General features: G+C 41.0%; 2 protein-coding genes and 4 non-coding genes across 6 annotated transcripts; 2 read left to right on the forward strand and 4 right to left on the reverse strand.

The window, feature by feature from the left end:
* Window positions 1–13,826: 13,826 nt before the first annotated feature.
* Window positions 13,827–13,945, reverse strand: LOC125881381 (5S ribosomal RNA). The gene has a single exon (XR_007448235.1). It is a non-coding gene; the product is annotated as a 5S ribosomal RNA (ribosomal RNA).
* Window positions 13,946–15,529: 1,584 nt separating this feature from the next.
* On the forward strand, window positions 15,530–15,648 carry LOC125881383 (5S ribosomal RNA). The gene has a single exon (XR_007448237.1). It is a non-coding gene; the product is annotated as a 5S ribosomal RNA (ribosomal RNA).
* Window positions 15,649–16,844: 1,196 nt separating this feature from the next.
* LOC125881376 (5S ribosomal RNA) lies at window positions 16,845–16,963 on the reverse strand. Its single transcript, XR_007448230.1, has one exon. It is a non-coding gene; the product is annotated as a 5S ribosomal RNA (ribosomal RNA).
* A 522-nt stretch (window positions 16,964–17,485) lies between these two features.
* Window positions 17,486–21,464, reverse strand: msrb1b (methionine sulfoxide reductase B1b). The gene is made up of 4 exons (XM_049562584.1): window positions 21,046–21,464; window positions 19,102–19,244; window positions 18,862–18,979; window positions 17,486–18,075 (listed from the first exon to the last, which is right to left on the reverse strand). Exons 1-4 carry the CDS (start codon window positions 21,098–21,100, stop codon window positions 18,059–18,061), a joined length of 333 nt encoding a protein of 110 aa, XP_049418541.1. The 5' UTR covers window positions 21,101–21,464; the 3' UTR covers window positions 17,486–18,058.
* LOC125881382 (5S ribosomal RNA) lies at window positions 18,214–18,332 on the forward strand. Its single transcript, XR_007448236.1, has one exon. It is a non-coding gene; the product is annotated as a 5S ribosomal RNA (ribosomal RNA).
* Window positions 21,465–22,110: 646 nt separating the features above from the next.
* neurl2 (neuralized E3 ubiquitin protein ligase 2) lies at window positions 22,111–24,388 on the reverse strand. The gene is made up of 2 exons (XM_049562585.1): window positions 23,404–24,388; window positions 22,111–22,368 (listed from the first exon to the last, which is right to left on the reverse strand). Exons 1-2 carry the CDS (start codon window positions 24,188–24,190, stop codon window positions 22,253–22,255), a joined length of 903 nt encoding a protein of 300 aa, XP_049418542.1. The 5' UTR covers window positions 24,191–24,388; the 3' UTR covers window positions 22,111–22,252.
* Between the last annotated feature and the right edge of the window lie 2,818 nt (window positions 24,389–27,206).

The raw sequence follows: 27,206 nt of genomic DNA on the forward strand, positions 1-27,206 counted from the left end.
CAGCAGCTTTGAAGCCAGTCCCTGTGTTCGGCTGTTATCTGCTCTCGGGACTGAAGATAACGCAGTTAGACAGCGCTCACAGACGATGTTTACTAACAGTCAGCGGTGCTGTCAGGAGGGATCCATGGTGATGCAGAAATGTGGCTCAGCAGAAGCAGACGGTGATGATTGGGCAGATGTAGCTTGAAACCTGGATGTGCTTCTACCTGCTGCTGCCAGACACGCCATAAATCACTTTGTGTAAACTTTGAAATAGCTCATAGCTGGTCCTGCTTTTCATTCGGTGTTTGTTAAAGGGTCACTTCATCCAAATTATGCAGAAACATATTTTGTTTCACTATAGCTGCGCAAACACTAACCTGACGCACCAGCTGGTTTATTACACAGAACAAACTGAGAAGCTGTCAATGGCAGGCACTTTCAAAAAATACTTGGCAGGTGATTGGATCTGTATATCATGAGCCAGTCGGAAGAGGAGCAAATATATCTCTCTCGTCAAGAAAAGCCTTCATATTGTTCTTTGCTGTTTTTTGATGAAGCAATACTCTCCAGTATAACTCATGCTATTGCAACAGCTACACTAACTTTCTTAAGAGCTGCCATTTTTGTTTTGGACAAACAGTTGCCTCTCTGTGTCGTCACGCGCCTAAACAACGCTGTAGCTGCCAGCAGCTCCTCACAGAACGCTGTTTGGTCCAAACTACTGGTGGCATGTACACAAATGCAATACTTGAAGCAGAGATGGATTAGAAATGAGATGGGAGTCTCTAAAACAATGGTGTTTCGCCTAAATTGACGCGGTTTAGCAGAACGTAGCAGTGCACTCTTCAGCGAGCTTGATGACTGACTCAGCCCTGCTCAGCCAGTGCTCTGAGTTCACGTCAGGCACCCAGGAAGGGCATCGGGCTGTGAAGCCAATTTTCATAGTGGTCAAACAGTGGTAGTGCAATTTCCAGGGTCTGTCACTTGATGCCACTGGGCCCAAAAGGACTTTTTCCCATAGACTTACACTGGGAAAGAGACGAATATAAATCAGTGGATAATTTATTTTAAACATCACAACCCCTAGCAAATGACTCATTCCACTATCAAGATTTAATCCATTCGGTCTGATAATATTTGGAAAGTATTTTAACCCCATTCAAGCTAGTGGAGCACTAAACCAGAAGTCTCTAGCGCGTCTGCTCTATGGGCCCAATGATGCGGAAGCAGCGCCAACCATCCTGGTTATTTCACACCGCAGAAATAGAGCAATTTGGACTTCATGCTCCACTGAGCAACTTCCATAGGAATCAGCAGTCAGGTACAAGTTGTTTGAATACCTGCAGAGAAGTCTAACATTAGCCGCGGCTGCAGCCGTGTCAGCAGTACAAGTGCTTCTTCGTAAATCGATGATCAGAAAAAACTAAAAAATCATCTGTGTTTCAAATTACAGTGAGGTGCAAGGTCTGCTGTAGGCTTAATCTTGGGATTAAGGGAAAGATTAGGTCAATAAAAAACTTTTTAGGTTATGGTTTTGCTAGCTCATCCAAAAAGTGACGAGGTGACCCAACAAGAACGCACATCAGGCACACAACACTCTGTGTGACGCTGGACATAAGGCCTCTCCCTTTAACACCATCCATCTGCACACATTGCCCACACCACAGCCTGACACAGACCTGGTTGAAAATCCGCAACATATCCCTTTAATTTGTGGTGCTTAAAGCATCAGAAAATGACATTTAAAACCTCAAACAGCGGGGGCACCCTGGTGGTCTCGGGTTTAAGGTGTCAGTCATTAACTGCAACGCCCCAGTTTGTGTCTGGTCAGGAAACTTTGCCATTCAAGACGAAATGTCGAAACGTCTTAAAGAAACGCAAGCAAGTCCAGTTGCATACGATATAGCACTTACGATTACCATGACCTGGATGACTGAGAATCTTCACCGACAAGTTCTCGCCCATAAGTGCCCACCTTTGAGAACGGCCATTAAAAACAGGTTAGACATAGATGGGATGACACTTTGGACGAACTAGTTTGCATCAAGCATCCCTATCCTTAGGCTTTGTTGCCCTCAGTTTTAGTTTTCTGGACCCTTTTACAAAAATAAATTTGGTGTACCAACTCCTCTCTAACAGCAATACTGTGAAATAGTGTTGTAGCAAAATAGTATTACACATATACAGACACATATTTAACACACAGACACTTAACAGAATCAGAGCCATTGTGAGACATTTAGAAAGAAAGGCAATAAGTCAGTAAAGTCCCTTGTTGCTCTCTAACTCAAATCCCATCTGAAGCTGAAAGGTGTCGATACCTCGCTGTCTGTGCCGCCTGTCCACTGACTTATTGAGCAGCAGCTCAATGCTCTGGACCTCAGAGTATGATGCATGGCGATCCGTGCGTGGGGTCCGCAGGGACCTGAGAGAGGCCAGCGCCGACACTGGGGACACGCAGCAGGCTCGGTGAGCTGGGCGCTGCAGTCAGCAGGCACCACATGTCAGGACATCAAGATGGATGGTGGAGATTTGCTCTTTGTCCAGGGGATGGAGCATAATTTAGCCCAGATGCCGAGTGACTCTTGTCCCATTGATAGACTGGTTAGCTGCCTGCGGGAGGATGGTGGTTGCAGCCAGTTTATGATTAAACTTCTGGCCACACAGTCTTCACACATCAGAAGAGGATGACTAAACGCTTTAGAGAACAGCTGATGGTGAGCGATTTTGCAAGTAAGGGCTATTTTTCCATCTTTAGTATTTTTGCCTTGTGTGTCAGGGAGATGTAACAGGGATTGGAGAGATTTTTAAACTGTCAATAACATCATCAGTCTAGGTGTCAGGATTCAAATTTCACACAAACCTCCACAGATTTTACACATGTAGATCAGTTTGTGCGTCATTTGAAATATGACTCAGGCTGTGAAAACAGTTGTAAAACAGTTATATAATGTCATTTATGAGCTGACTTTGTCACTGGGAGGTGGAAGGGATGGTGGATAGTGTGACAGCTAGGTGAGATGCCTGCCAGGACCACTGTTCAAGACCAACAAACAACAAACTCAAAACGGATTTCTAGCCACCAAACATGGGTGATTAGCAAGGGGATAGTGCCATGAAAACTGATCGCTGACATTGCTGCTCTTCCAGCGGTGATTGTGCCCCCAAAACCAGATATTTTAAGCCAAAACATGATCTTTTCCTAACCATGACCAAGTGATTTCTGTGCTCAAACCTAACCACAGGTTAACCACAGCTTTGCTGAACCAAACGAACATTAAGTTTCAACTTATCCACTGGATAATAATGTACAAACGTAACATATCCGTTGGGTTGCATTTTTTCAATGGACTCGCAGTTAGAACTCTTCTACGACCTGGATCGGCCTTAAATCTCTTAAAAAATCAGCAACTGCATTTGAAAATATATGGTTCTTTGATAAATAGTTGAAGGTACAAGCATGTGCACATGACAAAATTGAGGGAGAAGTTAACTATGACTACAAAGGTGCATCTTGGCAAAATCCATCCAATCATTGAGCTTCAAAATGGTGTCACATGTGCCACTAACAGCAGTTTGTTGATAAAACTGGTTTCAGAAAGCAGTTAAAATCAGATCACTTTTACTGTTTTTTATAATTAATTCTCCTAAATTTATAGAAGTGCAATCAGCAGTGTAGTGGTAGTTGGTAGACCCCAATGACAGAACAGGCGGAGGATGATGGCTGACTTTAGGGGAGCCTCACGACGAGGGCAAAAGCAAATGAAGGCTGCAGCAGAATTGGGCCCCCTTTCATCTTGGACTCCATGCCACTGGATCCTGACCCATATCTGTCAAGGACCGCGTGGTGGCTGTCTGTGTGCCAGTCTCCTCACGTTAAACAAAGTCACACACAGACGTCCTCCATAAAGAATAACCTAAAAGAATTCCACACCACCTCGAGCAACTGGAAGCACATTGCGCTTGATAGGCACTCCTGGAAGACATAGATATAAGAGGGTGCTGCATGTCACGATATAGATAAAGGACAACACTGCAAGGAGAGAGAGAAACAGTCTCAGTCACCACCAACCACCTCCACCACCATATTCCCCTGCTCACACTGCACCAAAGTATATGGATCAAAGATCAGCCACTACAGCCATTTGAAGACCCACAAGTTGACAACCCATCATGGAGGACAGTCATACTTGCCTCGAGTGACTGCCGATGATGATGATGAGTGGTAGCTGAGGAGGTAGGTGTACCACTAGGTAGATGGGTAGGTTACCAAGGAGGAAGTGAACATACTCTTTAAATGTACATACTGAAAGGTGGGTATATTGTAAACCCCCAAATACTCTAACCCTAACCCTGCAAACACCCTGCACTACACTACTGAGTGCAATACTTTATAGGTAGAACAACCCCCTCAAGCCATGTACAGTGGCTTGACGCCCATTTTAAAGTAAAGACTGCTAAACAAATGAACAAACAAATAAAAGAAACAGCTCTGCATGAATGCTACCATACTTTGCACTTGCAGCCATCAAGTTTCATCATTTTTCACCAATGTTTAACAACCATACGCAGTAAATTCATCAAACTGTAAGAGGTACACGGCTGACATCATAAACACACCCTGCTGTTAAAACTTTGTTGCCTGCCAACAGCAGTTAGGCAGAATATAATTGCTTTTGTGCAAAATTACATCACATGCCTTTGCGTGAAAGCAAGTCGAAGCCTGAGGAATGAAGGGAATAACAGGTTGAGACATAATGTGCCAGAAATGTCAAGTACAACATATTTCTGACATCTACTGGCATGAGACTGTCTTCCTGTAAGTATGACATCCAAAGGCATTTGAACAGTTGGTGAGGGAGTGGTGGCCATTTTACAATAACACTTCCCTTTCAGTGAGGTTTAATTGAGCCAGATTTTGTATCTGAAAAAGGAGATTAGGCAGTCTTCCTGTCAGACAGGATACCACCAATATGCCCTGATGCTGGTGTGGTAAAGCCTTCGCTGCCCCTATGAGTAAAGGGCGCTGACATGAATGTTTAATGGTTAATTATAACTTTATCTAGATCTAGAGAATAGTGCTTCACTGTCCCATAACAAAACCACCGTCCGCGCTTGTGTGTGTGTTAAAGTGTTTGTGTGTGTTTTGGCCCGGCAGGCTGCTCTAATATGCCCTAATAACCATGATGTCATCCACCTGTTTTTGGGCTCCGGGGCGTTGATGACTGATGGGACAATTTTAAATAATCATCTTATCTGATCTGGAGAGCTCATGAGCTGAAACCTGAAGAAATTACAAACCATAAATGTGAAAAGTCGACTATTCACAAATACCCTGAGGGTTTATCTGCTTTGGGGAAAATGGTACAACAGAGGTTTTTCCACACAGTTCCTCTAGAATAATGTTTATCAAGTCTGAATAAGTGTTTGTTTTGTAGGCCAAAGCATTTACTTTCATAGAATACACTAATTTGGTTTCAGTTACCCTTTCAATCATTTTGTGGCGGGGGATTTCTTCCTGGACTCTTCACATTTAATGGAGGATTCACCTGTACAGCCCCTGAAAGGAAAGGTGGGGGTCCTTGAATGCAACAGTGCAATGAAAATGACCTTTAAGAAGATGCAGCTGTCCTCTGAATACCCTTTCCTTTTACAACATCGTGTATGTAGCACTTTTGTGCTAACGCAAACGTTCCCCCCCTCTGAATCAAACATTAACTCCGTGTTCAAAATGTCTCAGGGCAGCCGGGTTAATGCAGTGACCGTGTGACCCAACAGCGTACTGTCTGCTCTCTCAGGAGATTCACCATTAACCTCGAGCTCACTGGTACACAAAAAAGGTGGGTTGAATTCACGCTGCATTAAGAAAGGACTTCTCTTTGTTCATCAGTTGAAAACAAAAATGTGAAACCCAAAATGCTGCGTGTGTCTGAAGATGAGTCATGCAGTGGGTAACGTCAGTGATGAGAAGATAATTTATTGCTGATGTATTTGTCTCGTAGTTGAGTGCAAAATGCCCGGAGGAAGCATTTTATGAAACATGTCTCTGTTCAAACCAGTTTTTGTGGTCCAGACACATGCCACTTTGTTTTTGCCGAGACACGCCTTTGAGTCCTGGTTTCCTGGGAAATAGAACTGTAAAACACTGATGGGAAGGTTACTATCATCCACCTACGTCACCCTGGGAGGAAAAACATTTAAGCGCTGTCTCTCATGGTGTATTTTCTTTTCCCTGAGGATGACATTATGTCATTAAAAATGTAGTCAGGTGTCAAGTCAGGCAAAGAGAAGAATCACAGAAAGAAAAATAATAGTAAACCACCTGAAGGAAGGTTCAGTCTCTGAAACCACAGCAGTTCTGAAGCATTATAAATCACAAACTGAAGCAGATAAACTGACACATTTAGAAAAATAAAAGTACAGCAACCAGTTGTGGTGTGAAAGCATCGACTTCATTATAGCACAGAGCTGAGAGGGGAGATGAGAAACTGGTGACAAAAACAAAAAAGAAGAGAGAACAGGAACACGCACAAAAATGCTAACAGCTAATGCGCAAGTTGCTAGCTAGCTTACAGCTATTGTCTGTAGCCTACAATCAATATATTATCTGTCTGAGACAAATACACACCTTCCAATGTTTGAATTTGTGTGAATAAGGCAAGGTGAAAATGGACTTTGCTTTGTTTGTACCATAGAAATAGAACGGATAGAAAGGACATTCCTATTCAAATTAACATAGCAGGCGAGTCAGCTGCCGCCATTTTTATGTGTACCATTGCCACTGCAATCATTGTAGTGAGCTGACTTCCGAATAAATGTCCATATTCACTTCTAACTCTGTGAATTAGGGGACTATTTCGACCAAACCAGAGTTGGTGAACCTTAGAACAGTCGAGTGAGTGATGTTAATGGCGAGTTTTGCTTCTGTTGAGTCTGAATTTAGTGTGTTTTATGGAGAGTGAACAAGGTAATTAAGCTAATGTTAGTCTACTGCTGTGTCTCAAATGCTTCCGTTAGCACACTTCCATGTCGTATACTATGTGCACTACCTGGCATAGTGCACGAATTTCAACAGGATAGTGTTGCCTCAAACTAAACACGGCCGGTGTGCACTTACCGGAAATGACGGCCACAAATTAGCTACTTAGAAAACTAGCATTAGCATTTGCGTTATTGTTCACAGTACCAAATCATTACAGACTGCTAAATTAACCCAATAAACATACTGCTGGCTTATATCCGACAACAGTGGTGCTTAGTGCAAAAAACACGTGCAGCGACGTTCACGGTCGCACAGTCCTCGGCCGCCATTTCCAGTTTGAAAAGTGGCCCCTTCCCTTCTGCTACATAGCCAAGATAGTGACCATTGAGGGCGAAAAGTGATAGTTCCACACTCAACTTCTTGACCGTTTTGGTGTCCAGCTGTATTTTTCTGTTTCATAACAAAACTGGTGTAAGAATAGGTCAAATCTGAGTTCTCAAACTATTAAGCGTGATGCTTTATGGCTCCACTCTGTTGTCACCCTAAAGCCCAGTTCAAACCAAAGCTTCGCGACAAGAAAAAACTGCTTTGGAATGTTGCAGAGAAAAGTTGCAGCGGTGTGAACTGGCTGGTCTGAGCTTGACTCAAGTTGGCAGATGGTGTCACCTGCAAGTCAGCTGGTTAAATAGCCAGCAGCTGGTTTTAGAAAATCAAGTTCCAACAGCCAATTGGCTTGTAGTAAAGTCAAGTCAAAATCACTGCAGACGGCATGTTTGCTTATTGTGGCAGGTGTTCCATCCCCACCGAGCCCTCTGTTTCCACCCTAACAGTGTGCTGGTGTCAGACAGTGGGTCGCTGCTGCTATTTATTTATATTATTGTGGCGTACTGATTATGAATACAGGCCATCTGATGCACGTTTTGTTGTTTTTTGCCTTTTCATCACTTCACCAAATGCAACTGTAGCCAGTATCTCACTTTCACTATTGTCATTCGTATTTTAAGAAGCTACAAATTATATTCAGTCACAAAATGAGCCTGAAAAGCTGGAAATCTGAACAGAAGTACAGATTGCATAGAGATGATACACCATCTCATCTAGTTGCATTGGTGTGAACTGGCAAGTTTTTAAAACGTTGCAAAATGGTGCTTTGCATTTGTGTTCTGTGTCTGTGGTTTGAACACCTTAATAACGTTGGTCATCCCTTACTTTTCATCTGTCACCACTAGTTTAATTTGTACAATACTTTTGTTCATTTATGACCAATCGTACGTGTACTGCTCATTAGACAATGTTAGCATTCATGCTAGATAGTTACACTGGTCAGCATTATACTTTATAAATGTCAGCATGTTTGTATTGCTACTGCCAGCATGTTAAAATTTTGACATGTTTTTAGTTCAAAGCAAGCACAGCCTCAAAAGAGAAAGCTAATGTGGGAGGCAAAGCTGAAATAACCTAACATAAATGACAGGCTAAAGTATTGTGAGTAGCTACATCAAAAAGGTAAATTAGAGCTGGAATGCACCAAACCTCAGACTGATGGAATAACAACAGGAGATGATCCAAGGGTTGTTTTTCAGCTTTAATTAGAGTTCACCTCACTTATCTGACGCTGCAATCGCATTCTCATCTCTGTGTATTTTGCTTTACGCTTATCTGGCATAGCCACTCCTGTACAGTTAGACGGGCAGAGCGTAACACAACCACTGCCAAGGCTGTGGGTTTGATTACTAGCGGGACCACCTATGCTAAAAATGCACGCACTCACAGCACAGTGAAGGCAGCTTGGGTAAAAAACATCCACCATATGGACTACGCTGTGTAAAAAGAATAAACTGCTGAGCGTTTGCCTGCCAAGACAACACAAGAGGAAATTTACTCAGCCATAACAACCTCAATGCAAGGTCAGGCTTCTCCACCACACTGAGGGCTGAAATTCATTTGAATACCTTTGGCAGCGTGCAGAAGTGCAGTTGGATGGATGTGGAGTGGTGCTCCAGAATATTCAAATTGTTGATGCTGAGAGTTCAGCGACATCTCCCAATGTTATGATGACCTCCCGTAATTGCACACTACAAGAAGTGATGTTATGAAAGAAAATATGCTTCAAACTTAACTTGTCTGTGGTGAGACCAATAAAAGTGGAGTACAGTGTGTGTGTCTTTGTGTGTGTGAACGTTGTATGTAAAGGTGCTGTGTAAGACATTAATGCATGCAATAACATGAGGTGAAAAAAGACACGAGTCCAATAGGAGCGTGGCAGCCTGCTGATTGGCACACATGTTTTTCTGGGATAGTGTGTGTATACTTCCTTTGTAATGATAGCTCTCAGTCTCTCACCAGGCGGCCAGGCTACTCCTCTAAACCTCATGGTCTTTGCCAACCCCCAGAGCCCAGAGAATATGGCCTGCAGCTGGGCCACAGAGAGAGCCTGAGCCCCCTGTTAGTTACTGAAACAACCAACAGTAATAATTAATCCAAGAAAGCAAACACATGCAGTTTCTTTTCATGTAAATCAAGCTTCCACTGGTTCAGATAGTGCACCACAATAACAGATAGTATCACATTGTTTACATCAGACTGTATGAGGAGGAGTGAATGTGATTGGGCAGGATGATGGCTCCCTCTAGAGGTCAATTTGGGGAGCAAATCCTCTACTTGCCTAAAACTTCAAGACTTCCTCATAAATAAACAGTATAATAAGTAGCCTACAAGTCCTGCACTGAATATTCTTTTTAAATAAGAGTATGTCTTACCCGCAGTGGTGGGACGAAGTCATTGTTTTGCATGTCACAAGTAAGTCTCAAGTTTTTGCACTCAAGTCCCAACTCAAGTACCAAGTTCTTAACTTTGAGTTTCCAGTCTCAAACAAGTCTCAATGCACTTTGTCCCAAATTTAATGCCAAACAGCAGAGTAATACTGTTAGCTAAGCAATAGCTTGCAATGTTAATGTTAGCCTTGACTTACTGTTCTGTGTGCAATTTCAAATGTTAAATGAAGTTTGAAGTTGTTGTACCTCCATCTGTGATTTTCAACCTGCACATTTTGCATACTGCAATTTGTTTTTTGATGACCACAGCATAGTTTTTGTACGCAAAATAAATTATCTTTGGTATATTTATTTCTAACTAGCACTAGTAAGATTATGTTAGTTCGTTATGGTTCTCTCCTGCAACTTCATTGGATGCTGTTAAACTGATTCAAACAAAGCAGATCTGGAGATTTGAAGAGAATGAAGTGCACTAATATTAGTTCAGTCAGATAATTTATGTTATAAATGTTTATTTCAATGGCAGAACATAGTTAAAGTTTGGCATCTAGACTCTGGCTATTGGGGAGTGATGATTAACGATGTCCCCTTTAGCCAGAGCCTGCAGGTGAATGCTGTGGTGGAGGTGGGGCTGGAAGAGGGAGCAGTAGCACTGATGCAGGGTAGCAGCGGCATAGGCCAAGCAAAGGGAGAGCTGGGAAAATTTTGCTGCTTAAACAGACCGCCAAATTACGAGGGTGTGTTTTGTAGATTACATATATGGAGAGTGACATAGCCTATCACCTGTGTGTGCAGCTTGAGTTGACTGCCTTAACGAGTTGCAAGTGTCGCTCCGTTTTCTCCACTTTCCCTCTGAGGAACCACCAGCCGGTTCGAAACGTCAGGGAAGCCTGGCCTCTATCGGAACGTTTTGTCAACCGTTGTTTTTTGTTTGTTTGTTTTTTTGCAATTGGCACATTTTAACATCACTAGACCCACAGTTGGTTTTTAAATTAATTGATTAAAAGTTAAGTTTTAGCATACCCGGAGCACCACTTGAGGACCACACTGCCTTTTAAACACCCCGCGACCCGGGGTAGGACACAGATCGGGTTGAAGGCACACAAGAGAACTTTTTATGCTGTTGGCTGGACATAACCTGCACATCCCAAGGAATGTCTTACAGGACCTCCAGAGACCACATGGCCAGACAGGCCGGACCACACTGGAGGCCGGAGCATCACAGCAGCAGCAGCTGGACTCAGGCGGGACGCTCACACACGGGTGGTACAATGGTGGGGGTTGACAGACACCAGTGTGGGCGAGGCCAAGGAGAGTGGAGTAGGCCCACAGCTGAACACCATAGGCCTCCACATAATCCTCCTAGACGAGGCAGAAGCAGGGACAGAATTATACACAGGCCTACCAGAACTGATAACACACACACACTCTACAAGAACACTACACAGCCACCATCACCACACTCACCAACATGCAGGGTAACCAACTCGCTCTTAGCGAAGTGGCTAACTGGGCCCAAAAACAATATTGAGCCAGATTGGACCCTGAAACCATAAACAGAACCCGCTCACTTCTCTTCCACACATCCAGCCAATCATCATCATCACCTTCCACTTCATCACCACAATGTTCTCGCTCTTCCTCTCCCTCCTCTGAACATTCCATGTACTCACCTTCACAATCCTTTTCACAGCCAGTGGACCCTGAAGTACTCAGCAACAGACTTCAGGGCCACACAGGGGGAGAGAAACTGAACCTGGGGGACCATGCTCAGTTTCCTGCCCTGCCCAACAGGGGGCATCCCCAACTGGCCCCTGAGGGTAACAGACCTACAACAGAACAAAGTGGGATGCTCACAGGGACAAGGCGGGAAATGGAAGCTCTCTATGGGCATAAATAACAGAGACCAGGACCCACATAACACATCCACTAAACAATTAAGAGCAGTCTATAGGAAGGCCAGATTCACCTTTCCTAATGCTGAAATCAAATTTCCCATCATCAATTTTTCAACACACCTCCCCCCAGAACAACGTCAGAATTTAACAACCATTAATGATTACATCCGTTCACACTTACCTCACCAACCACTTCCACAGCATCTTTTCAGGACCACCCAGGACAATATCCACTGGACCCCGGAAACTGCTGGCAAGGTCTTCTCCCACTGGTGCAAACAAGAGCGGAGGGAACCTGGATCAGGTAACTCAATAGCAGACAACCTTATGGTCTTAACGAACGCCTCCTCACACACAACTAACAGTTCTCTTTCTCTTTCACAGCCCAGTTCCTGATACAATATACAGTACAGTACATTCAACACACAATTGTCAACAAAGATTAAATACATGAAAAGCTCATCTCCATCTCCTTTTTTCTCGGTTGTATACAAGGTTCAATACATACTGGATCATATTGCATACTCTGGTCTAATTCATCATGGCATCCTGTATATACATCCTGAGCTGCACCTCTGTTCATTTGGTTTATAATTGAAAGACAACACACCAAAATACCAAATAACAACTTATATCAATTTGATTAAATACAAATTTCTTTCTTTTTTTGGTGTTTTTTTTTTTTTAAATGTATTTTGACTTTGGTTTGCATCTTTTGTCTTTAACTTTTTTTTAATAAGTGGTATAGGACCCCATTTTATTTGTCTGTTTGAAGTTCTGGCTGCACTAGTTACCTGTCAGGGGCTGGTGACATCAGATGGTGAGGTGAATAATCTAATAACCTACTTTTATGATAAGATAACATTCTTTGGTACATATAAATGCAATTTTGGGGTGATTGGCTTATTTACATTAATAATGGCAAACACATATATACATGCCTTTTGGATTTTTCATTCCTTATTCCATGCCCGCCTATAATTCATGTGTGTTTAGGTGTATGCATTTTTTAAAAGGAGCAAGGTGCTGATGAAATCTTTGCTGCATTGTGTGCAGCAACCAAAGATCATCCAATTTTTTTTATTAAGCTACTAGATAGGCAGGTCTATCATACCAAAATGTAAACTAGAGACATAGAGGAAGTCAAAAATACCAAAATTGTTTGGTCCCTTTAAATGATACCAATTTGTGAAAATTAGCCCCTTGGCCCCTGGACTATTTTTTTAAACAAGATTCTTACATGACTTTTTTGCCTTTATTAGATGGGACAGGATGAGTGTGAAAGGGGAGGAGAGTGGTGACCACATGCAGCAAAGGGCCACAGGTTGAACTTGAACCTACGGCCACTGCAGCAAGGACACAGCCTTTGTACATGGGGCACCTGCTCTACCAGGTGATGCTGGGTGGCCCATTCACCAGCTAACTTTAATGTTAAAATACACAAGTATCATAACAACAACAGCACTCATTATGCCACATGATCTCTTTCATAGCGATTTATACTGCAGTATATTAAAGGATTATCATCATCATCACCACAAACTGGATGGCTGCATTGGCAAAATGAAAAAAGTATTTTTCAGTTTTTAAAAAAATGCAAAATATAATTTAAAAAAAATTTTTTTTTCTTCATTGGGAGATGTGTTTTACTTTTTATATTTCATAAAACTGAAGGATTAAATTCTAAACCCAAATGACTTGATAAGAGGGACTATCACTAAACTGACATCTCATAAGCAGATCGCTTTATTTTTCTTTTCTTTTTTTTAATATTTAAATAACCTCAATAATAAGAATAATTAGCAGAATATTTATAATAAGTTACATAAAATGTAAATCAATGTATTAAGATAGGTACCACCACTGCGTTTTATTCTATATGTGAAATATGTGCTTTACTGAAACATTCATGTCACTGCTGTTCATTTTGGGTGAATGTAAACTCACAGAGTGCCAAATGTGTGATAATGAAAAGCAGTGCACACTTTATAGAGAGACATCTTCCCACTGTCTAATTAAAGTGATGACTGAAAATGACAAAAATATAAAAAGTAAAATCACAATACAGAACACATAAGTTCAGACTACCAAATAAAAAACATAGAATTTCTCCAGTGGTGCTGCTTTTCAAGGTCGTGTCTGTAGTAAAGGAGGAAGAGCGGCCTCTGCTGGTGAGTGTTGATAATGAAAAGCTTACAGCACCGGGTATTCCCAGGCGGTCTCCCATCCAAGTACTGACCCGGCCCGACCCTGCTTAGCTTCCGAGATCGGACGAGATCGGGCGTGTTCAGGGTGGTATGGCCGTAAGCAAGAGAGGCTGCTGCAAACAAACTATTTAAAGATGGTAAAGCAACACTTACAGTTCTAAAAGTTGTTAAATATGGCTAACAATAATCTAATTTTCATTAAGTCAACAAATCTCATGAAAACACTAAAACCACCCATGAATTAAAACACATGAACACGCACGCTGTAGTTCATTTGAAGTAAATGTAATCTTACTAGAGGGCGTGTTTTTCACTTAGTTCACCAATTATTAATGTAACATTATGCTGCTACACACACACATTCACCTATTTCTGTATGATTTAAGTTAAGATAAGATATACTTTATTGAAAATTCAAGTATCACAGCAGCACAAGACAAAATCAAAGGACATTAAATAGAATAAGATTAAAGAAAAAAAATGAAAAAATAAAGATAATAATAGATAAATAAAAGATAAAATAAAACTGCTGCATCAGATGAATAAAGTGACTAAAAATGGCAGACAAAGTGTTGAATGAAATAAAGTGACAGGTGGCAGATAAAGTGTCATATTGGACGGATGCAAGATAACTCTGTTCAGAGCTAAATGTAGCTTAAGCCAAACCGCTGTTGTACAGTCTGATGGTGGTGGGCACAAAAGAGCGTCTCAATCCTTCAGTTCTGCTCCTGGGTTGGATGATCCTTTGGCTGAATGAGCTGCCCATTTAAACACACATTAACTTATTATTATGTCACTTCTAATACAGTGTGTCAGCAGATGGCACTTTAGCAACAATTTAGGTTTTTCAGACACAGAAAGATGCAACAACATCATCTTTTTCACTGTCACTTTAATTTCACATTACTGCTGGTATCATTTACTCCCATTCACCTCCTTAAGGTAAATATAACCATAATATCTATGCACTGAACAAGTCCACTTTCCTCGTCAATCTGCACTCTCTGTGGCTGTTTGTATGTTTATTTCAAGATTATTCAACAGCAATGAAACTTAACAAACTGCATTTATCGGCTACATTTTCTTTCAGATTTTTCATGCACTGTAAGCAGGTTTACTTGAACAGATACAAACAATAAATTATACTTTAATAGACTTTTGCCTTTCATGATTTCTTTGCAGTGGTGGCACCTCGAGTACAGCAGGCTACTGAAGTACAGTTTTGACATAGGCTACTTGTACATTGCTTGACTGTTTCTACTTTATGTTAGGCTACTTTATACTTCTAATTCAAAACAGTTCAGAGGGAAATATGATGCTGTTTTGCTTTATTACATTTCTCTGACAGCTAAAGTCAGTTTACCAATTGGGATTTTACATTTAAACATATGATGAGCATCTAAAACATGATGCATTGTTATAGATTTAACTACCCTCTTTGTTACCATCAGTGTGTTGATAACTGGTGAACTAAGTGAAAAACACGCCCTCTAGTAAGTTCACATTTACTTCAGATGAACTACAGTGTGTGTGTTCGTGTGTTTTAATTCACGGGTGGTTTTAGTGTTTTCATGAGATTTGTTGACTTAATGAAAATTAGATTATTGTTAGCCATATTTAACAGCTTTTAGAACCGTAAATGTTGCTTTACCATCTTTAAATAGTTTGTTTGCAGCAGCCTTTCTCGCTTACGGCCATACCACCCTGAATACGCCCGATCTCGTCCGATCTCGGAAGCTAAGCAGGGTCGGGCCGGGTCAGTACTTGGATGGGAGACCGCCTGGGAATACCCGGTGCTATAAGCTTTTCATTATCAACACTCACCAGCAGAGGCCGCTGCTCCTCCTTTACTACAGACACGACCTTGAAAACCAGCACCACTGGAGAAATTCTACATGTCTTTTACTTGGCTGTCTGAACTGTATGTGTTCTGTATTGTGATGATTTTACTTCTTATATTTTCGTCATTTTCAGTCATCACTTTAATTAGACAGTGGGAAGATGTCTCTGACATAAATATGTTAGTTAAGCACATATTTCACACATACAGAATAAAATGCAGTGGTGGGACCTATCTTAATACATTTATTTAACTTTCATGTAACTTATTATAAATATTCTGCTAATTATTCTTATTATTGAGGTTATTTAAATATTAAAAAAAGAAAAGAAAAATAAAGCGATCTGCTTATGAGATGTCAGTTTAGTGATAGTCCCTCTTATCAAGTCATTTGGGTTTAGAATTTAGTCCTTCAGCTTTATTATATATAAAAAGTAAAACACATCTCCCAATGAAGAAAAAAAAATAAATTTAAATTATATTTTGCATTTTTTTAAGAACTGAAAAATACTTTTTTCATTTTGCTGATGCAGCCATCCAGTTTGTGGTGATGATGATGATAATCCTTTAATATACTGCAGTATAAAACGCTATGAAAGAGATCATGTGGCATAATGAGTGCTGTTGTTGTTATGATACTTGCGTTGTTCCACACACTCCCAGTCATATTTAGCCATGCACATACTGGAGTTTTGTTTTTAAGGCCTCTGCCACTTTGTTGCTCTAACTAGAGAGGAATGGAATTTCATTTGTGCTTTGTGCACCAATGACTGTAACACCCCCCCTCTTATTTTACGTGAAATAACCCCAATAATAAGAATAATCAGAAGAATAATTCAATAATTCAAGAATAATTCATAGCAAGTTACATGAAAGTTAAATAAAGGTATTAAGATAGGTCCCACCACTGCGTTTTATTCTGTATGTGTGAAATATGTGCTTAACTAACATATTTATGTCAGAGACATCTTCCCACTGTCTAATTAAAGTGATGACTGAAAATGACGAAAATATAAGAAGTAAAATCACAATACAGAACACATAAAGTTCAGACGGCCAAGTAAAAGACATGTAGAATTTCTCCAGTGGTGCTGGTTTTGAAAGTGGTGTCTGTGGCAAAGAAGGAGCAGCGGCCTCTGCTGGTGAGTGTTGATAATGAAAAGCTTACAGCACCGGGTATTCCCAGGCGGTCTCCCATCCAAGTACTGACCCGGCCCGACCCTGCTTAGCTTCCGAGATCGGACGAGATCGGGCGTATTCAGGGTGGTATGGCCGTAAGCAAGTGATGAAGTTGCACACTAACTATTTAAAGATGATGAAACAATATTAACATTCAAAAGTCTGTTAAACACAGCTAACACTAATCTATAAGTTTCATTAAGTCAACAAATCTCATGAAAACACTAAAACCACCCATGAATTAAAACACACGAACACACACACTGTAGTTCATTTGAGGTAAATGTGAACTTACTAGAGGGCGTGTTTTTCACTTAGTTCACCATTTATTGACACACTGATGGTAACAAAGAGGGTAGTTAAATCTGCTCATCATATGTTTAAATGTAAAATCCCAATTGGTAAACTGACTTCAGCTGTCAGAGAAATGTAATAAAGCAAAACAGCATTATATGTTCCTCTGAATTGTTTTGAATTAGAAGTATAAAGTAGCCTAACATAAAGTAGAAACAGTCAAGCAATGTACAAGTAGCCTATGTTAAAACTGTACTTCAGTAGCCTGCTGTACTCGAGGTGCCACCACTGCAAAGAAATCATGAAAGGCAAAAGTCTATTAAAGTATAATTTATTGTTTGTATCTGTTCAAGTAAACCTGCTTACAGTGCATGAAAAATCTGAAAAAAAATGTAGCTGATAAATGCAGTTAAGTGTCATTGCTGTTGAATAATCTTGAAATAAACATACAAACAGCCACAGAGAGTGCAGACTGACGAGGAAGGTGGACTTGTTCAGTGCATAGATATTATGGTTATATTTACCTTAAGGAGGTGAATGGGAGTAAATGATACCAGCAGTAATGTGAAATTAAAGTGACAGTGAAAAAAAAGATGTTGTTGCATCTTTCTGTGTCCGAAAAAACTGAATTGTTGCTAAAGTGCCATCTGCTGACACACTGTATTAGAAGTGACATAATAATAAGTTAATGTGTGTTTAAATATGAGGTATTGAAGGAATTTAAGATATTGCAGAGGTGTGGTCCTGTCACTGTGTCACAGGCTGGTCAAAGATTCTTCAGTGGACAGGACGTCCTTCTCAGGCCTTTCTCCCGTTCACGTCACCCACTGACCCGACCTGATCACAGTTCCTGGACTGAGCAGCAGATACAGCAGCTGGAGTGGAAAGTCAAAGCTCGCTCTTTACTGCTTGTCCTTACCTGGGATGGAGACAAAAGAGAAATACATATATGAAGTCAGAAAAATGTAGATTCACAATTATACAAAAACTAACAGCTTTTAGAACCATAAATGTTGCTTTACCATCTTTAAATAGTTTGTGTGCATCTGTTTTTCTCGCTTACGGCCATACCACCCTGAACACGCCCGATCTCGTCCGATCTCGGAAGCTAAGCAGGGTCGGGCCGGGTCAGTACTTGGATGGGAGACCGCCTGGGAATACCCGGTGCTGTAAGCTTTTCATTATCAACACTCACCAGCAGAGGCCGCTCTTCCTCCTTTACCACAGACACCAAAGAAAAGCAGCACCACTGGAGAAATTCTATGGTTTATATTTGGTCGTCTGAACTTATGTGTTCTGTATTGTGATTTTACTTTTTATATTTTTGTCATTTTCAGTAATCACTTTAATTAGACAGTGGGAAGATGTCTCTGTAAAGTGTGCACTGCTTTTCATTATCACACATTTGGCACTCTGTGAGTTTACATTAGCTTGAAATGAACTACAGTGTCACACACTTTGGAGGGTTCTCCTTATTTTCTACTTTTGTCTAAAAATACTACCCTGGGTATTAAAGGAATATTTCCCCAATTGACCATTTGTATATCAATTACTCATCTCATGTTATGTTGAATTCATAGAGGACAGGCAACCCTTTCTGACAGGTAACTGAATTTGAAGTAAAACTTATCGATGCTCTCTTCAGAGACAGTAGTGCTTAAATACCTCTGGCCTGCACACCTGCCGATGCCTGTGTTCCTCTTACCTTTGTTGGGGACAAACTTGAGCGAGTGACTGAATATTCAAAACCGTGACACTCCTTCCTCTGGGCCGTCATTTACAAACTCGTGGCCTAGCCCGTTGCCACACTTGCCACACAGAACCTGCGTACATGAAGCACAGTCACATCAACTTCCTGTGTCACATCCTGATGGAACAGGTGCCAATTAAAACCATGTGACCGATGCAGCAGCAGTGAAACAATCAGGGTTCAGAAGACCCTGACCTTGTAGGCAGTGAGAGTCTCCATCATCTTGGTGACACTGTCCTCTCTGATGGTCTCGGTGAAAGCCGGCCAGGGAGACGAGTGGGCGAACTTGGACCGACTGGCGAACAGTGGATGGTTACAGTTGGAACACACATATATACCTGCAGGAACAGTTAGTTTTAAGAGTTGTTGCATTTTTTTCATATCGTTTCTGAGACACAGAGGGGAGACTGGGGCATGCTTTTCACTCTCCATATTCCTCTGGCATAAATTGTGATAGAATATTTTAACCAGCAGCAAATGGAAGGTAAAGGTCTAGGCTATACAAATGTGTATACACACACACACACACACACACACACACACACACACACACATATATATACATATTTATAATGTGTGTTTAATGTACAGAAAAGCATTCTAAAATTAGATGATTTGTCATTAAAGTTACATTGTGCCAACCAGCCACATCGCAGGGTTGCTTGACACTGTTAAAATGCTATAGTTACAAACAAACAAACAAACAAAAAAACATTTAATCGAACAAGATCCAGAAAACATGAACATTTAATAGAATACCTCCTCATTTAAAAAAACAGCAACAAATATTTTCAAGAAATTCAAGGGTAGGAATATTTAAATAATTAGATCATAGTTATAGATTTTATTTAATAATAATTAATATAATATATACATATAATAATATAGTAAAAATATATTGTTTTTTATTTTTATTATTATTCAAAATAATAATAAAAAACAATATAAACAATATAAACAATCTAAAATATAAAAAACAATATAAATGTATTTTTTAAATCTTTAAATGTAGTCTTAATATCTTAAAATACAGTTACAGTTGCAATTGTTACTGTTAAAATTTGATAGCACATGTGCCAACCATAGAAATAAAAATAAAATAAAATTCTCATTCTATTTCTTTGGTGCTAACCAACAGTGCACACATCTCATCCAACTTAATGATAAAATTATGTTAGCCACCTCCCCTCACTGATCACACACTTATAAACTTATATCAAACTGTAGCTGATTCCTATGACTATTATTAACTAAGAGTAACACATTTTCAATATCTCTATGTGACACAGTTTTACAATACAAAAGGTTTACAGTCTAACCTCGCCAAAAAAATTTACTTTATGCTACAGTCTCTGTGACCTTTGAAGGACCAGAAAATAGCTGTGTCTCACATTTACTAATAACAATTTAATAGGCCAATTGGGTCCAATTTTTCTTTCTTTGTAATACTCAATACATTTATCTCTACTGAATGATTGCTGACTGAATAAGTGAATAATAACAATACTAAATTACTGAATTTCCCCTTGAGGATTAATAAAGTATATAAAAATAAAATAAAATTAAAATTAAACTTCAATCCCCCCCTGAGGAGGGGAAAAATCAGTCTTTGGTTGAAGAGCTGAAAACTTGTCAACACAAAGGCCATAACATGTGATGATGGGGTCCAAAATGGTTTATCATAAGAGGCCACAGGCCAAAAAATAAAATAAAAAAGGTTAGAAACATTGTAATAGGGTCATTTTACTTAAATATACCACAAGACTATGGCTAGTTGGTTTTAAATATGAAACAAAATTATATTACTGTTGTATTTTTTACAGTAATCATGACTAACAGCTTTATTGCGATTATTACTATTACTATTTCTGTTAGACAGGTCACTTAAATCTTACAAACCTTAATTATTATGGTGTAAAAAAGAGAAATATCCTCACATACTGTATTGTCAGACCACGTGCCCCTCCTCTCTACTCATCACCATGATATTGCACAATAACCGAATAACAATTCTTCATTAAAGAATCTCATGTGAAGCCAACATAATAAACGAAATGTAAATGTTGTCCTATATAATCCAGACTAAAGGCAGGTTACATCACTTCACTGCTGACCGAACAGCAGCCACAGCCTGCTCACCTGGTTTGAAATGATCCTTGTAGACCTCACCGCCAAAGAATTTACAGAAAGACATGTTGTGGTGTGTGCACGGAGCAGCTGAAGGTAAAATAAACCGTTATCTGTTTCAGTCTGTCTTCAAACGGCCGGACGCTCTCCGGTTTTTCCTCCTCTCGTGTGAAATGATCCTGGCTGGAGATTTACCGAGAGCTCCGCCCACTGCTGTTACCTGTATTTACCACCAGATGTCAGTGTCTGACCACATTACCTGCAGGTGGATGGATGGCACTCCAAGGAGGTATTTACTAGCCCTGTATTAGGAAAGTTCAGCCTAAAACAGACAAATTATTAGCTCCATGATTTGTTTCTGAACAAACATTCACGGGTCTGTCTAATCTAGATTTAAGAGAAAATTGGTTCAAATTGAGACATTAAATAAATCTAAAGATCACAAAAACAAGGGCGCAGGTTTCACTTAAACACAGATGGACACATGAAATGATGGGTTGGGGGTCCTCTCCCAGAAAATTTTGACAATCAAACACTTAATTTTCCTTTTCTAGTGAATTTTTATGGCCCAATTTGTGACTTTTTTCACTATTTTATGGTGTAAATTTCTTTAATTTTGTCAGAATGAAAGTCCTTCACTATTTTTATGTTTTCATTCAGGGAGACAAATCCAGTGTTCTAAATATTGGGGAGGAATGTGTCTCCTGTACCCCAAACTCACCCTCAAAACCTACACCTATGCGCAAAGAAATACAACACTGACAGTCAGGTCCGCCTGTTTTTACTCTTAGCCATGTTTTCATATCATATTCTGATAACCAGGACTTCAGTTATTTATTAGTTAAATGACACTGATCATTTGAAATCACAAAAAGATACAATAGACAAGACATGCTTCACTTTTTGTGAACTAGGGTTGATTATATTAAAATCAATGTAACTTTTCACAATCATCATGTAACTTGTTAGTAATGTGACTCTGTTCTTGTGGGAGAGGAAGTAGTGATGAGTCATAGTGCAGTTATTCCTGACGCTGACACTGTGAGGAGAAATTAGACACAGAATCACACAGAGAGCCAAACTAACAAATACCGTGAATTTATTTTAGTTAGCAGTTGTCATCACAGACAAATGATGTCAGCGCTATCAGTGTCTGGCAGGTTAAAAACTGGAAGAGAGTTCAGATGTTGTGTTTCTGTCCATGGCAGGGCTGTATCCTTTATTCATATTTGCAGTAGTGCTTAAGTGCCTCTGGCAGCTCCAGCCAATCGATCGCCATCCTGTGGACAATGTGCTTCTGGATGGCCTTCCTACATAACGTCTGCAACGACGAGACTGAAGGCACATGGAAAGAGAACAAGAAACAAGAAGACAGTGGATGAGCAGAATAAAAGTAGAGAAAAGAAATTATGAAGAATTCATGAAGAAATATCTATTAAAAGCATGAATAGATTACTGAATGGGTTCTTGAGCCTGAGCCTATTAATGGATATAGTGACAGTTTTAGTTCTTGTGGGAAAGTTGATGAAATGACCACAGAAAGACACAAGACAACCACAAAGAGTCATACAACCACTGGAGAGACATAAAGCAACCACAAAAAGATAGAAAAGGACTGAAGAAAGACTCAAAATGACCTCAAAGAGACCCAAAATAACTACAAAGACATTCAAAACAACTTCAAAGTGACAAAAAACAACTTCAAAAGACACAAAATAACATCAAATAGACGCAAAGTGATCAAAAGAGGACTGTAAACAACTGCAAAGAGATGTAAAACAACCACATAAACACTCAAAACAAGTTCAAAGAAAGGCAGAACAACTTCAAAGAGACACAAAATGACCACAAGATGACGTGAAACAACTACAAAAAGACGCAAAAAAACAGAGACACAAAGCAACTTCAAAGAGACATAAAGTGACATCAAAGAGAAGCAAAATGACCACAAAGAAATGCATAACGACAATAGAAAGATGAAAGGCGACAACAAAAAACAACTACAAAGAGATGCAAAACAACAACGAAGACACACAAATCATCTTCAAAAGGCGCAAAGTAACATCAGAGAGATGCAAAATGACAACAAAGAACTGCAAAATGACTACAAAGGATGAAAAGTGACAACAAAGAGACTCGAAATGACCACAAACAGACAAAAACAACCACAAAGACATGCAAAGCAACTTCAGAGAGAAAGAAAGCAACATCAAACAGATGCAAGATGACCACAGAAGTCCACAAAATGATACATATAACATCTCTGAGTCATTTTCGTGTCTCTGAGAGTCTGCGAGTTCTGGATTATCTGCCCAGGGGCCCTTTGTTTTACAATCCATCCATGATTAAATACATCACTGTGACACTCACATCCATACTCCACCTGGACAATCTGGACACACTTAGTAGCAGCAAAGACGTCCACCACAGCGTGCAGAGGCTGGATGGAGGGAATCCCCTTCGCAGATGCTCCCATGTCCTCACCATTGATGATAATGTGCATGTCAGCCAGGCCTCGCCCTTTAGGCACATACAGTACTCCGATGCGGCTGCGTCTGGCTGTGGGAGGCAGAGCGTTGGTCTTATACAAGTCGTCCAATATGTGGCTGTAGCGTCCGGGCCTGCTCCGACCAACCAGCTTGTCTCTAGGGATGCGAACATCCCCAATGTGCAAGTGAGAGTCAGTGAAAAAAGTCTTTGGTTTGCTTATGTTGCCTCCTCCTTCATCTCTCTCACCACCTCCAACTCCATCTTCAACCTCCCCTCGTCCAAGCCTCTGACCCCCACCCAGTCCTCCATCTCCAGCCTCTTGAGCCTCTGCTTCAGGATCCTCTATGATCTTGTTGTGGTTGCGAGTGATGGCAAATACCCAGCTGTCCCCTGAGTCTGTCAGGTCCGGGATGGAGTATTCAGGTACCACGTCTAAGCTCCCAGGGTCCCTGGCGGTCAGGCCGACCCGCAGGTGGCCACACCACCCCAGCTCCTTATCCTCGATCTCTATGAGAAAAATCTCCCCAGGCTTCAGAGGGTGTTTGCTGAAACACACTCCGTTTGCAAAGCTCTCCACCCTGGTGGCCTTCGTCCCTGAGTGGTCCAGTCTGACATTGGTACCATGGATCGGGTGGAACTCCGTGAACTGGTCAGGAAAGGGCTCCATTTCCAGTTGGACAGCTGTCAACAAACACAACAAACAGAAGCAGACTTACTGAAACTTTCCAATCAATCAGTCTTGCAACGGTTTCAGGCTTTTCTGGCACATGTGGTCACAGCAGAGACACAACAACTTCCACTGACACAAGCAAAGACCCCTGCTCTACTTATCTGTCAGCCACTCAGGGAAGCTTCTGGTGGAGGGCTATTTTTGAAGCTGCATGTCAACAGATGGCAAGGTATGTGTGTGCGCGCACATGTGCATGTGTGTTGAGGGGGGGTGGCTAACACGCACATGCCCACAGTCACTCACTCACACCAGACATGCACAGAGGTGAGGTAAGTGGGAGCAACAAAGCCCTCCCGGCCATGGTGCTCATTCAATTTCATGATCCCATGTACTGAAGTAATAGTGTGCGTAATTATTATAATACCATATGCCAGGGAGATATGTTACACAGAAGGCCTCTCATATCTGCACTCTAAATATAGTCATGCTACGCAAATACAGTGTGGATTTCATTCTTATGTAAAGCAGCAATTAAAGTAATAAACCAGGATAGAGGGGGCTGTGGAGATTTATTATGATAATGGAATTACAGCATGAGAATGTGAGGAAGAATTTAAAAAAAGATCATTTTTACATTCACTATATATAACTGAGAGTAAAGGATCCTGCACACTGTCACTGCTGAATTACAGTAGCTCACATAATTTCAATCTAAAGGTGTCAGATTTTTTTATTAGGTCATATTAATTATACAGTATGGTAATTAGGAGCCATGGTATAGCCCTCATTAGCTACATAACAGGTCTAATTTTAACAGTGCCGGACTTATATTCAGAGCCCCAGGAAACACCCGACTCCACCATTTCCCTTACACTCAATTTTTTCAATATCAGTTGTAGTTGTGTTCCTGCGATGTCTGACAACTCTCTCCGGTCTAGCAGTGTGATACAAGGCAGGCTGCCAGCTGACGTCTGCCTCAGCCTCCTCAGTGTCCACTATCACTATGTAGGTTTTCAGGGTAGGACCTCTGAGCAAGGCTGTGAGAAAAGTGTGTGATACCCTGGTCTGCATCCAGCTGCGGCATCCTCTCAACCGGATCTATTAACAGATGCTGGTCTCTCTGGTGTCCACTCATCTTCATCACCTGCTCAAGGCCATCAAGACATCTGAGAATGATGCTCTAGGGTCTTAAATCTCTGACCCAGAGTTTCGATGATGAAGCTGAGTACATTGTAGTTCATCTCCCCAGGGTAGAGCGGGTACCCTGTGGACAGCTGTGCAGCTACATATTGATGACCTCATTAAATGAAATACGCAGCATGACCTCGGGTGCTCTTTACCAGGTGGTCTGCACACAGACACCAGGCTGAACAGCACACAGGACATGCCAGGCCAAAGACAATGAGTTTGACCTTTTTAGTGACTGCTGCAGGCGGTCCAACTATAGCATCGTCCACTTTGAGAACTGCATGTTCAGTTCCATTTTCGTTCTGAACTCGTCAAATATTGTGTCAGTTTGTAACACTGCCAGTGACAAGGTAATATAAGGAGCCCTATAGGGTGGGCAGGAGGGAAGGTGGATGGGTCAAACAAACCCTGGACTTTCACCCAGGAGCCTGCTGTTTCGTCTATACTTCATCTAAACTGCACCTGCACATTTAATGTTTCTTAGTAACCAATTTACATGTAAAAAAAAGTCCGTCAATAAAACATTTGTACATTTTAGTGAAATTAAGCTCGTTCTCATACCCAGCTTATCAGATACCACTGCTTTGTCAGTGTTCTGGGCATTGCCAGTGTTATGTATAAAATGCACTGGCCGGCAGCAGTCGTTGAAGCACCACCCTAAGTCATCAAATATCACCGCTATGTCAGTGGATGTCTGCGGGGCCTCCCTAGTGTAGTGGTTAGAGCACCAGTCGTCCATGCGGAAGGTCAAGGGTTCGTATCCTGCTGAGGTCAACGTCAGCAAAGGTATGCAGTCACAAGAAGTTCCCACCGCCGAATAAAACGGGATCAGATTCCTTAAGGAGGCTTGAAGACAAAAAAATAATTCTGGAAGCAAGTCATCAATGAGGCAGTGTCTGAGGCCCATCGTAGACCGTCGTAGATGGGAAGGTCCAGACGTAAAACCGAATTCACGTCAGTGGATCTCTGTGTAAATGCCCCGACACACAAAGGCACCTTTCACGGTATTATGAAACGCACTCTGCCAGTAAGGGTGTGATATAAGGAGCTTGAAGAAGCCAGTCTGTCACCCTGGAATTTTACCTGAATGTAGAGCCAACTTATGTTTTTTTTCTAAACCTTACCTTGTGCTTTTGTTGCTGTTATACCCTGAGGTCCCTATCAAGATCATGTTTCCTTGTTTTCAGTTTTGTTAGTATTTCCTGTTTTATTTTGACATTCACTCTTGTCTCTCATTTCAGGCACTTCACTTCCTGCCCCTGTGTGTGTTTCCCTGGCGATTACCTGCCCCGCCCTGATTGGTTTCACCTGTCCCTCATTACCCCTCCTCCCTTTGTGTATTTAGTCCACCTGCTGCCCTTTGGCTGTGCCAGTTTGTCTCTGTAGTTTGGAGCACATGTTCTTGCCGTTTGTTCCTAGTGTTTTCCAGTTTTTGATCTGATATCTTGCATTTTTTTATGTATTCTGCGTAAGCCCTAAGCTTTTAGAAATGTCAAAGTCCTTGTGTTTTTGAGTCCTCTCTTTTGTTGGTACCAGTCTGATAGTGGCAGGAGGAAATAAATGTAAAAATGAGGTGGTTGACCTCCATCCTACATATATTTCGCGAACAATATGCATCTAAGGAACAGAAACTGTACATTTTCTATGACAATGGAAGTGTATTTTGAAAAGACACATTGCATGTAACAAGCGTATATTGACATGCCGTCCCACAACATCAACAACAGATGCAGGAGGGTACCTAATGTGTCATATTTAGAAGTGAAAACCCATTGATAAAGCCTGATATTTGTTGACACTTTGACAATTCCCATCAACCTTAGGT

The sequence above is a fragment of the Epinephelus fuscoguttatus genome, linkage group LG20 (genome assembly GCF_011397635.1).
Source record: "Epinephelus fuscoguttatus linkage group LG20, E.fuscoguttatus.final_Chr_v1".
Lineage (NCBI taxonomy): Eukaryota > Metazoa > Chordata > Actinopteri > Perciformes > Serranidae > Epinephelus > Epinephelus fuscoguttatus.

What these genes read in the sequence shown, in the direction of transcription:
- neurl2 (XM_049562585.1), bottom strand. Translation starts at nt 24,190, where the DNA reads ATGGAGCCCTTTCCTGACCAGTTCACGGAGTTCCACCCGATCCATGGT. An exon ending in TGTCCAGGTGGAGTATGGAT is followed by an intron (nt 22,369 to 23,403) that starts GTGAGTGTCACA and finishes ATGTGCCTTCAG; the next exon opens with TCTCGTCGTTGCAGACGTTA.